This window comes from Cephus cinctus, unplaced genomic scaffold (assembly GCF_000341935.2).
Source record: "Cephus cinctus unplaced genomic scaffold, Ccin1 Ccin1_scaffold0310, whole genome shotgun sequence".
Taxonomy (NCBI): domain Eukaryota; kingdom Metazoa; phylum Arthropoda; class Insecta; order Hymenoptera; family Cephidae; genus Cephus; species Cephus cinctus.
This window is the reverse complement of record NW_014333013.1, coordinates 525,433-536,177: the sequence shown is the minus strand read 5'-3', so window position 1 is coordinate 536,177 and position 10,745 is coordinate 525,433. Positions and strand designations below refer to the sequence as shown.

The 10,745-nt window shown below is 41.4% G+C and overlaps 1 protein-coding gene across 11 annotated transcripts in view; it reads right to left on the bottom strand.

The window, feature by feature from the left end:
* The window catches only part of LOC107266392 (eukaryotic translation initiation factor 4 gamma 1), a 51,541-nt gene that overhangs the window by 3,407 nt on the left and 37,389 nt on the right, over positions 1 to 10,745 (bottom strand). For 10 of the 11 annotated variants that reach the window (XM_025083630.1, XM_025083637.1, XM_025083632.1 and 7 more), the window contains 17 exons: positions 5,331 to 6,139; positions 5,138 to 5,239; positions 4,613 to 4,921; positions 4,273 to 4,500; positions 4,104 to 4,180; positions 3,860 to 4,016; positions 3,500 to 3,764; positions 3,175 to 3,272; positions 2,938 to 3,086; positions 2,664 to 2,719; positions 2,206 to 2,441; positions 1,684 to 1,856; positions 1,376 to 1,455; positions 928 to 1,154; positions 586 to 723; positions 406 to 481; positions 14 to 154 (listed from right to left, as the gene is read on the bottom strand). In XM_025083630.1, coding sequence (XP_024939398.1) covers positions 14 to 154; positions 406 to 481; positions 586 to 723; positions 928 to 1,154; positions 1,376 to 1,455; positions 1,684 to 1,856; positions 2,206 to 2,441; positions 2,664 to 2,719; positions 2,938 to 3,086; positions 3,175 to 3,272; positions 3,500 to 3,764; positions 3,860 to 4,016; positions 4,104 to 4,180; positions 4,273 to 4,500; positions 4,613 to 4,921; positions 5,138 to 5,239; positions 5,331 to 6,139 — 3,321 coding nt within the window. Of the gene's footprint in view, positions 1 to 13; positions 155 to 405; positions 482 to 585; positions 755 to 927; positions 1,155 to 1,375; positions 1,456 to 1,683; positions 1,857 to 2,205; positions 2,442 to 2,663; positions 2,720 to 2,937; positions 3,087 to 3,174; positions 3,273 to 3,499; positions 3,765 to 3,859; positions 4,017 to 4,103; positions 4,181 to 4,272; positions 4,501 to 4,612; positions 4,922 to 5,137; positions 5,240 to 5,330; positions 6,140 to 10,745 lie in introns of those variants that run through there. The other variant, XM_025083634.1, reaches the window with a different exon arrangement.

Sequence of the window (10,745 nt, the reverse complement as noted above, 5' to 3'; positions counted from 1 at the left end):
TGACACTACTTACCGGACGGGTGTTCGATTTTATGTATATACGCTTGAATAGCAAAGAGGCATTGTAGTTCAAGCTTGTCGTTCGCATCCACGTATCGCTGTATCAGCGTTTCTAATTCTTTGAATGTTTCCATATTTATCCTCCTATTTTGTTCTGTAAGAAAAGGTAGGATTATGGTTATGAAAGAGGAGGTTACACATTGAAGTACTTAATATTAAAAGTTAAGGTGGTCCCGTTGATAACGCACAACACAAGATAAAATTCTAAATTTATATATATTGTATTATTTATTGTTGAACTTAAAATCTTGGAATTTACTTCAATGTTTGTTTAACCCGCGATTCCCTGTTATTATTATGATTGTCATCACCAAACCACCTTAATATGTTTCACACTACACTCACCAATGGACACTTCTAAAATGGCAGTCACGAGAACTCTGATAAATTGTGGCTCTTTCGCTCTGTCGCCTACGTTTGCCTAGGAAATTAACAAAGAGATATTGTGATGTAAAAAATTGTTCAATAGTATCGACGTGGAGGCATTTTGAATAACTAGACTTTGCATTAGATTTAAATACTCACGGTAATCCAACTACAAATTTCATCGAAGCTATTTTCCTTCATTAAGTTCCTAAGTTGCTCGTGGATTTGCTCCATAGTTAATTGACTGCCAGAACCGGCTTCGAGGCTCTTGCAATCGCCAGTCAGGAACTCCAGTTTCTAAATTTTTACAAAAATTCATAATGCATTTCTACAGGAAAAACAAAAAAGAAAGCCAATACATTAGTCTATGTATGTATAATCCAGGGTTCACATGAGCTCACGAGTCTTCCATAGTACTGTGCAATATTGAATTGCGCTCGGTAACCTAGATTTTTACAGACACATCTAATCGTCGCTAGAAAAGATTTTACGTCGACTTACATAATCCTTAATTATCGCGTCGACATTTTCTCTCGACTCGTCGACGATATCACTCCATTTGAGTCCGCTTTGATCCCACTTGTCGGAAACCCATTTAGGGCCCTTGTCCCTGGATAGTTTCGCAAGTAGCTCGCCCATAAGTTTTCCAGCATGACCTTGACTTCTTAAGGTGGCCAGTGTCAACTTCATTTCGGACAATGGATGCGCTCCTTCCTCCACTACTTGCGCTAAAAGCAAGGAAGAACGAAAAAACAGTTAGACATATTCCATAATGAAATTAGACAAGGATTAATCACTAGAGATTCGTCAGGCCTGTTGAGCTTTTACATCCAGCACGATTGTCTACGGTGTAATGACGTGTCATCATAATAGGATAATCAAATAAAAGTGAATTTTCACTCCAAAGGAAATAAAATAGAAAATATGTAACGAAGTAAACAAGACTTACAAAAGAGCTCGGCGAAATAGGTCCAAATCTTAGGTATGTCGATGATCAGGTCATCCGCCAGTTCCAACACCTTTGAGAACCTGATAAGGGGGGAAAAAAGGCAAACAATTACATATACGTCATATAAAAATTAAAAAATCTTTTTATATGAAATAAATTGTTCAGTATCCTTTTGGCTAAAGAAAAACACGAAGATACCCTTTCTGGTATCTTTTCTCAATAATTAAAGTTGTCATCATATCAAATCCCACTTGCATCTCCCCAATCTATAAATTTTATTTATTATGACACTTGAATATTTTACTTACCCAGATCTGAAGAGTGTCAGTGGCAAAACGTTCTGCAGGATCAGTTGCGAGAACAGTTTCGAAACTCGTTCTCGGGCAGCAGTAGACTTCTCAAGGACTATATTGATCGACTCGCTCACAAATTTCGCAAGGAACGAACTGTCGAAGTTTTCTCGGATCTCCTGTACCGTGTACTGCCGAGTAATAAAGATTTTAGATACGAATATACCGGAGGTATTACAATTAAGCAATAATATAAAAGAGACTAGGATGTGAGATAGAGATCTGTCCGTTCATCGGTCTACTTGGTTTCAAAATATTGAATAAGAAATTCAGCACGTTCGAATCTGAATTCATGGAACATAGCGTTGCGGACCGACAAACAGATGTTGCGTATTCTTGCACGCCAATGACTCAAGCATCTCTCAGGAAATGTCAGAGATGGATCTAAGGAGCGTGCGTAGCTTTTTTTTGTTTGCTTTCATTTAACTTAGATCGCGGTACTAATATTTATAAAATCGAAAGTCATGTGTGCAAACTCACCTCGACATTGTATTCTGAGACGTATTCCTCCAGAATGGAAGATAGAATCTTTATGAACTTCTCCTCAGACATTGGCGGCTTATTACTGCTAGGTGTCGCAGGTTGTGGGGCGGCCTTTATCGTTGGAGGAGGCATGGAGATACTCTGACTCCTGGAGCCGTCGAGTAACGAGTTTTCTCTACTCGACGAACCACTACGGCTCATTTGATAGTTACCATTACGTGAGCTTCTGCCTTCTGTAAGATCGTATGGCGCCATTAGAATATGCCTCAGTAATAAATCGTGACATTAATTATTAATCTTTGTAAAATCAGTATCCTTTTGGCAAAGCAACATAAAGTACCATTTTCTCTTGGCCTTTTCAAATGCAAATAAATTTGTCATCATGTTCAACGTGTGAAGATTGTTTTAACTAATTTTCTAATTAAATTTTTGTTATGATACAATGACTATCTTACCATAGGAAGATTTGTAGTCTGTACGTCCGTACTCTCTGGGGCCGGTTGACCTCGATCTGTAACATTAAAAATTTGCTAATATCAATATCGTTTAATCGATGTTCTTTAGTCGTTTAGAGATATAGTGTATTATCAGAATTGTTAAAAAAATCACGGGACATGTTAGAAGATTCAGAAACTCCAGTCTGGCATGACATTAAAAATATCATCATAGCTGATACATTTTATTGATAAAGAGACTTGTATATTGAGAAAATATATGATGTCAACTTACCCAGAGAGTTGCAACGGCATTCGTTGTTTATCCTGATCGGAGGTATCCAAGCATGCATATTTGTTAGGTGTGATAGTTTTGGAAATCGGGACGGGGTTCTTCCACATATACACATTCCTACTACCTAGCTGAAGATCGTCCATAGGAGGCTGTCGTAAAAGTGACGAAAAAGAAATGAGTTACAGAATAAAACCTTTTTAAAAAAAAAATAAGAAACATTGAAAAAAAAACACTCACAGGTTTGTTTTTCAATTTAGAAGTTTCTACAGAGTAAGGTTGTCTAGTTCTGCTAATTGGTTGACTCCAACCATCTTCAACTGAACCACCGATGGCGCCTGAAATAAAGAAATGAAAAGTATATTTAAAAATTTGTTCCTCGAGAACGACACAATATCGATATAAAAACGGAAAATAAATATTATAATGAAGGAAGCTATCAGAATTTGTTGTACAATCATGTTGATTCAGAAACTCCAGTCTGGCATGACATAAAGTATCATCATATTTCACATTCCATATAGAAACATTACACACATTCTTTTTTTTTAATTCATCAACTTACGGTTTCGTTTTCTATCATTGTTTCGATCGTCTTTTCGTGGTGTGTTTAGAGGAGTGTTATTCAATTGCATATCTAATCGTTCGGATTCCGCTTCCTTTTGAATTTGGTCTATCGTCTTAGGATTGCTATCGTCTCTCCTTGGCACCCATTTGTTCGCCCTCAGGTCTATCACATCTTGAAGCATAAAGCGAACTCTCGAGCTCACTTTACCAGGACCCTTTTGATTCGCAATTTTTCGCATTTGTTCAAAGTAAGGCGAGAGGTACTATTGTGTAAAAAAAAAAAAAAATTAATTTACAATTCATAGATCATTAAAAGTCATCTAGAATTTCGCTATAGTTCAACTAGGAGTGTACGTACCGACGGTCCCTTAGATTCTAAACCTTTTCCAACGGTAGTTAGCAATTTACATAAGCATTCTAAACTCTCCTCGTCAGGCTGACTCAACAAATGTTGAATACATGTGTGCATGATCTTGGATGTCAACATAGACTGCTTGAAAAGCTCACCGATGAACCTAAAAAATAATATTGTTATTATTCAACATATTCGCTTAAAACATTATGCTTCACCCATATGTTATAAGTAAAATGTGCAATCTTACCTAATATTACCGACTGATTTGACACGTATCCGACGTTCTTCTTCTTCGAAGGTCGCCTGTAGTTCCTTTTTCTTGTCCTAAGTGTCAAGGAAAAGAAAATTAGATTCATGAATGGAATGAATAACCAAGAGCCGTAAGGAATTAAACAAAGGTCAAACGGGAATCTTACAGGATCCGTGCATTCTTCGATTTCTTTGAGTTTCTGCACTCGGGCGCTCTCATCGGCAGAGTTCTTCTCGAACTCCATTTGACAACGTGTAATAATTAATTTCCTAAAGTTACCACTGCTTTCCTGTCTTCCAGATAACGTCTTTTTGTCGCCACCATTAACTTCCATCATACCAAGTTCCTTACACATGAGAGCATACGCGACGGAAAAGCTGGGTTCGTCGACGGCCTGCACAATGGATGAATACCATTTTTTTTTTGTTAATTTTTGCTTGTTTGAAAATAATAAAAATCTGTTGAACTGCGATGCAAATCGCTTGACTTATGAAGTTTTGACATACCTTTTCAAAGACCAAGTCAATGACGCCCTGCAGTTTTTCTTGGGTATCGATGGGCAGCGACCTTACTTGACCAACTAATTTATCGAATTTCTCTGGAGTGAGCTTATTTAATACACCGCGTACTCTCTTGTAGAGGTCTTCGGTTTTACCATCCTCCTCTGCTATGTCACCAGACTTCAATCGAGCCGGCCTCCATGCGTTTTCAGTTTCCCGAAGCTTGACATCCTCGCGCAGCGAGAGTGAAACGTGAATCACGTTAGGCTTATTAGTCTTGGGCTTTCCGGGATGACTCCGCTTGTTAAGGGGTGGCTGAATGTAAAAAGAAGAAAATATGATTGGAGATGACTGAAGAAAAAATTATGAATATGATTAACGTACATAGATGAAAAATAAATTCTTATCAGATTATAGTTTGTCTGTCAAAAACTTTTCAGTCCACTACTTTCATATTAATAAATCATCATCGAGAAATCCATGAATAATCGAGGGTAAAATAAAATATTCGCATCATCAAAATAAACTCACCACCCTTGTATTCATGGGTCCTTTCGCAAACCCAGGGAACAGGAGATCGTGTCTACCGAAGCTCGGATCCTTGAACTGTTTAAGATCCATTGTGCTGCGACTCTGCAAAGGCAATTAAGAAACGTAGAGATAATTAAAAATAAAAATACATTTTGGTATACTATTCTCCACAAGACTTCAGTCAACGACGTACCCTGGTATTATCCTTAAGGACAACTTCTAGGTCCGGCAGATTTAAAGGTTTAATTTTACTATTTGGATCCTCCTGGAGGTTCATGAGGAACTCCCTGTCGTAGACCTTCTTTCCGCTCATATTGAGTGGACTCCACTGATCGTCCTTATATGTATATTTTAAAGTGGGCTGCCCTTTGGGAGTGCTATCTATTTGATTAGGCGGTTCATTTTCATTCTGTTTCTCAATGACCGGCGTTTCCGGTTGTTGCTCCCTGCTAGTAGCGCCAAGCGCCGAGACCTTCGAGTTCTCCTCATTCTTTTGCGCCACTATCACAGATTCCAGCTCAATCTCGTCCGTGATCTTGGCATGATCAACGACGTCATTCGTGGCAGTTTTGACTGGCATTTTACAGACCTCCTGGGTCTTGGCGTTATCCTCAATCGTAGGACTTGGCTCCTTGAATTGTTCCTTATTGTTTGGAATAGCAACTGGTTTCTCAACAACAGGAGATTGCTGAACGGGTGTGCTTTCCTTCGGAATCTCAGGAGCGACGACAACACTCTCTGTCTGAGACGTTTGCTTCTCAGACTCCTTATCTTCTTTCTCTTTTGCCTCCCTACTTATCTCCTTGACAGCTTCATTGTTGCTATCCTTGGTAGGTTCGATATCCTTGATTTCCTGTGGCTGCTGCTGCTGTTTGATCTCAGGTTTTGCTGTAGGTGCCACGTTCACGAAAGCATCCATGTCTGTACCTTCCTTCTCGGCCCCTTTGCGATTGATATCGCGCTTGAGTTTGCCCTTGTTTTTCTGCTTTTGCGTGGCTTTACCTGAGGAATAAAGAGACAAGACAAAAATTACATAATGCACAAGTTCTCTGGCCGACCATAAAACACAATCCATTAACTCCTACGTAATTTCATCTGCATCAGGAAACGTCGGCTCGATTATTAAGCGCGTATGCGAGAGCAACAGTGAAAATTTATGAATATTGATCAGAGTGATTTGCGATGAATCATATACACTTTTATAACGTGTGATCTGACCGGTGCGCACGGTGGAGTACAATCCCATGACTGTGTAACCAACTTTTAGTACATGAAGTCACTACAGGAATGCCTATGAAATTGTCTAACGTCGACGGGTATCAATTGGGCGAGGTGCAAGCTGGGAAGAAAAGTGAGTGTGCCGGCTGCCAGCCAAGGATAATTATAGACACCGGTCGTAGCACAGCTCTCCGAAGACTTTTTACTTTTACACATGCCACCACATGGGCATTCCGACTGTTCGCATTTAGACATTTCCAACTGTAACGCCCGTTTAGGCATGTACGAACTGTCCAGGAATCCGACTTGCACACACTTAAGAAAATTCACAAATATCCATATACCAAAAAAGAACCTTCATCCAACCTGGCGCCTCGTCTCGTACATTTGACCAACGATTCACAGAGACAAAATAAGATTCGTACGTCACTCTGATCCACACACAACTAAAAAGCTGTCCTCAATTAATGAGCACGTACTAGACGACAATTTATCATTGCGTAATGCATTTTCAAAGTGAGTTTCCTCGATAATCTAAAAAAAGCCAGATAAGATCATTCACAGTAGCAACGGAGGTCCCGATCCCTGGCGAGCGTGCCAAATCCTTCCACGGACATGGTCAATGGAAATTCGAGCGGATCAGAGAAAACAATGGTCTCAACGAATGTAAATTGACTGGTAGCCAAAATTCTAATACCATCCATTTTTCTCAGGCACAACCATGTCCCTCGCCCAGATATTACATTGCACGAAACAAGCAAGGGCCCAAAAAAAATGCTAAAACCACAGATTCGATTCTCACTCAGACCCGACTATCGTGACCGGTACTGCAAGGATAAGAGACAAATAAGGATATCAAAAACAGCACTGGACAAGGAAGTAAAAAAAAAAAAAAAAAAAAAAAGAAACAGAGGTAAAAACTGAGATTAGTTTCTGCTCTAACCATGATCTCTGGAACCACGTCGATTGCGACTTCTTGATCGCGAGCTGTTGCTGGCGCGGCCGGCGCAACTCGTTCTCCGTTCGCTCATTTTTTTTTTCCCCAGTCTCGTTTCTCTCCCTTTATCGTCGTCCGTTTTGGTACGCTATTCGCACATGACAGCGGTAGCCACGGAGTTGGTTCTCCACTGACGTTCCTTAATGGTTGTCACTACAGGGTGTCCCCGGTCGAGATAAAGAATAATATCCTTCGCAGCTCGGGTTTCATCGGCCCGAAAGGCAGACTGCTGCACTGATTCAGTATTTATTTATAAAACCATCAGGTCCCTGCCAACGACGATGTAGGTAAGGCACCTCTACCTCAGTGCGTGCAACGAGACGTAACGGCGCGTAGATCATTCTACGAGAAATTTATCAAAAAAAAGTTTTCAATGTCTCTCTTCTCGGAGCGACAGAGAGAAGCGCCCTCGACCGGAGTCAAACAATTGCTGCCACTCTCCCTTCTTTTTACCCGCAATTGCGCTTCTCGAGAAGGAACCCGGCGAATTTCAATTAAAGCTTTATTCGATGATCGATGCGGGTCGAAGGGCGTCTTGTCTCACCCTCTGTCTCTCTTTCTTTTTCTATCTGTCTATCAATCTCTTTTTCTCGACAGCAAGCACACGAATAAACGACAGACTACGGCTCGGTGCAGCAAACGATCGGGCAAAGACTCGTTGAAAAAGTCTCTTCCGATACCCCCGAGGGAAATATCCGCGCGACTTTCACGTGTCTATTTTAACCTGCGAACTGGCGCAAACCGAAAGGCACGGCATACAAATTCTTAAATTAGTCGCCGTCCGAACGGGTGGAGCACGCGCATTCGGCATCATTCCGTCTAGATGTCTAACCTAACCTAACCGTTCGTGAAATTTACTCCGTGGTCGATCGTGCTGCCACGAATACGTTAGACCCCGGTACTAAGAGAGGAGGAGTTTTTCCACGGGTGATAGGTCCATTATTTTAACCAAGTCCTACTAACGCCATCTCACGGTCGAATTCGTTAATGTAGCCAAGTCGCCGCGTAGCGGGGATTAGGAATTCGTTATCTGGTGAAGGGAAAGCACGGGAGCGTAACGGAACGAATGACAGATATATATACACATGTATATCTCTCTCAACGTAACGATGACGTACACGCCGTATTTACTCATTACGTTTCTGAACTCCTGAAAATGCATTGTTTCGCTCGCAACTAGTCGAATAAAAAAAAAACGTACTGCAGTGACATCTCTCGGAATTTTGTTTTCAGAAGGTAATTCCGAATGCATATTAACGAGTGATAATTCGTAACTGATATAGCCATTGGCACAGAACACGGTAATTGTATCAGTATAATCTAATTCATGAAAGTTAGATTGAGTAAGAACTCGTAAAAGCAGGTCGAGGCGGCTGTCTGGAAGAAGTGTGCAGCAGCGGCAGCTGTTAACTAGAAACCACGCGGATCTATTATCTAACACTTCACTAGCGCGAAGAACAAATGGCGGATTCCCCCTGACACAGTCAGTTAATAATCAGGGTGCGAAGAGCACTAGTCCTAAATAACAAGATTCGCGTCATGAAAATAACAAAAGAACAGTGTGACGCACGAGCAGATAAAAACAAGGGGTGCAGTATATCATCGAGAAAATTAGAATTTTCATAATGAAAGGAGAAAAAGAAAAGTAAAAGTTATATATCAATGGCGCGTTATCGCGGCCATTTTGTGTACGGGAGGAGCGGCCACGCGGTAGAAATTTTTAAATACGTTATCAAACGAGACTGTGCCCCAGAAGTGGTTGTTATCAGCAATGATTTCCGAGGGTCATGCGTGCCTCCTTATCGCAGGCACACAAGTTGCGCGTTACGTTCGTAAATTTGAGAAATAGTAACCCAATGCGAGAAACGCGGTATCTCGTTTTACGTGAGCATCCGCGCAGCTGCATGATGGATCCAAGAAATTATACGTGACGCTGCACGAACGTATGATTGGCATTTTGTCATTGAGCACAGCCAGAACTTCCGTACGAAAAATAACTCAATAATCGTACACGCGCGAGATGTAAAGTCGAAGAGAAGAGACAAAACGAGCGCACGAAAGAGAGAGAAAGAGAAAGAACAGAGGCAGCGGATCATGATTTTATTCCCCGTATCTAAAACAGTCTCTCGTTTCCCACTAGAATAAAAAAGAATAACAAGTAAGGCGCGCGCGCGACAGAGTGTGCCCGTTAGTCCGAACGGGTGGGCGTTAAATAGCACCCACCGTATATTTTAAGAAGAATCTTTAAAAGCCAGAGACCGCTAAAACGTGCAGCTACATTTGCGACAGTGATGGCCGAAAATGTCCTATTATGAAAAAGCGTCACCGAGACTTTTTGGCCCACGCGACTGACTTGACATTTCGATCTGACTCGCCCGGCAACAGCATCTGGTAAATAAAGCACAGTGGCGTACGAGTATCGCTCGCCGTCTCTGGAAGCAGGTATTGACGAGTGTGTGTCAACTAGACGCGAAAGTGAACGTTTGAGATACCCTAGGTAATCGGTGTCCTGGACAAGGGAGTGCGTCCACGAGAATACCAAGAGGAACAAACAAGCCGTCGCTAAGCGAGAGGTTAAGTCACCGATCCGACTAGGGTAACAAAATAGCATATAGTACAACGAATACGAAGTTGGGCGTGTGCTGAAAGGAAGGCGCGGCCATGACCTGGTGCATCCTGCCAGCGAAGCGCGTACACGAGCGGATACCTCGGAGGAAACGACATCGACGTTAAGAATCTTGTGAAATTGGACGTCTGCAATCCGGCATAAGGAGCAACAGCGTGAACGTAGTCATCGGTGTAAAGAACAACGAAGAAGAAGAGACTTCTGGGTATTAAGTCGTACGAGAGAAAGGTTCGGGCGAGACGGGAATGGATGCTCGTGATTTTTCAGGGTTCTTGAAATTATTCCCAAGAAAATCGAGATAAGGACCGCGTGGATTTTTCAGACTCTTCGAGGAAGATCCACATAGCACTAGAGGTCGCACGGACAACCACGAAACGATGAGTATACTGAGAAGGGGAAACAAAATTTTGTCGCAATGCGTCTTTACCAGGAGGATCCATTTTTTCCCAAAAATTTTAAACAGACCTATAGATCTGTTCAACCTGCTAGACGACGAGGTCTCTCTTATGAAAATCTTAATATATCGAAACTAGTGGATAAAGAGTTGCTGGTACGAAAATAAAACCGGTCCTGCTGTGTGGGAACGAGCACACCCACGAGGGACTACGGCAAGCCCCATACGGTTGGTTCGGCTACTGATATACGTATATATATATATATAATATATATACATATAGTCGACTATGATTCTCTCTCTCTTTCTTTCTCTTCATCGCTCACCAGCTAATTCTCGCGCTTCTTTCTGCTTGTTAGTATATCCCCCCCCC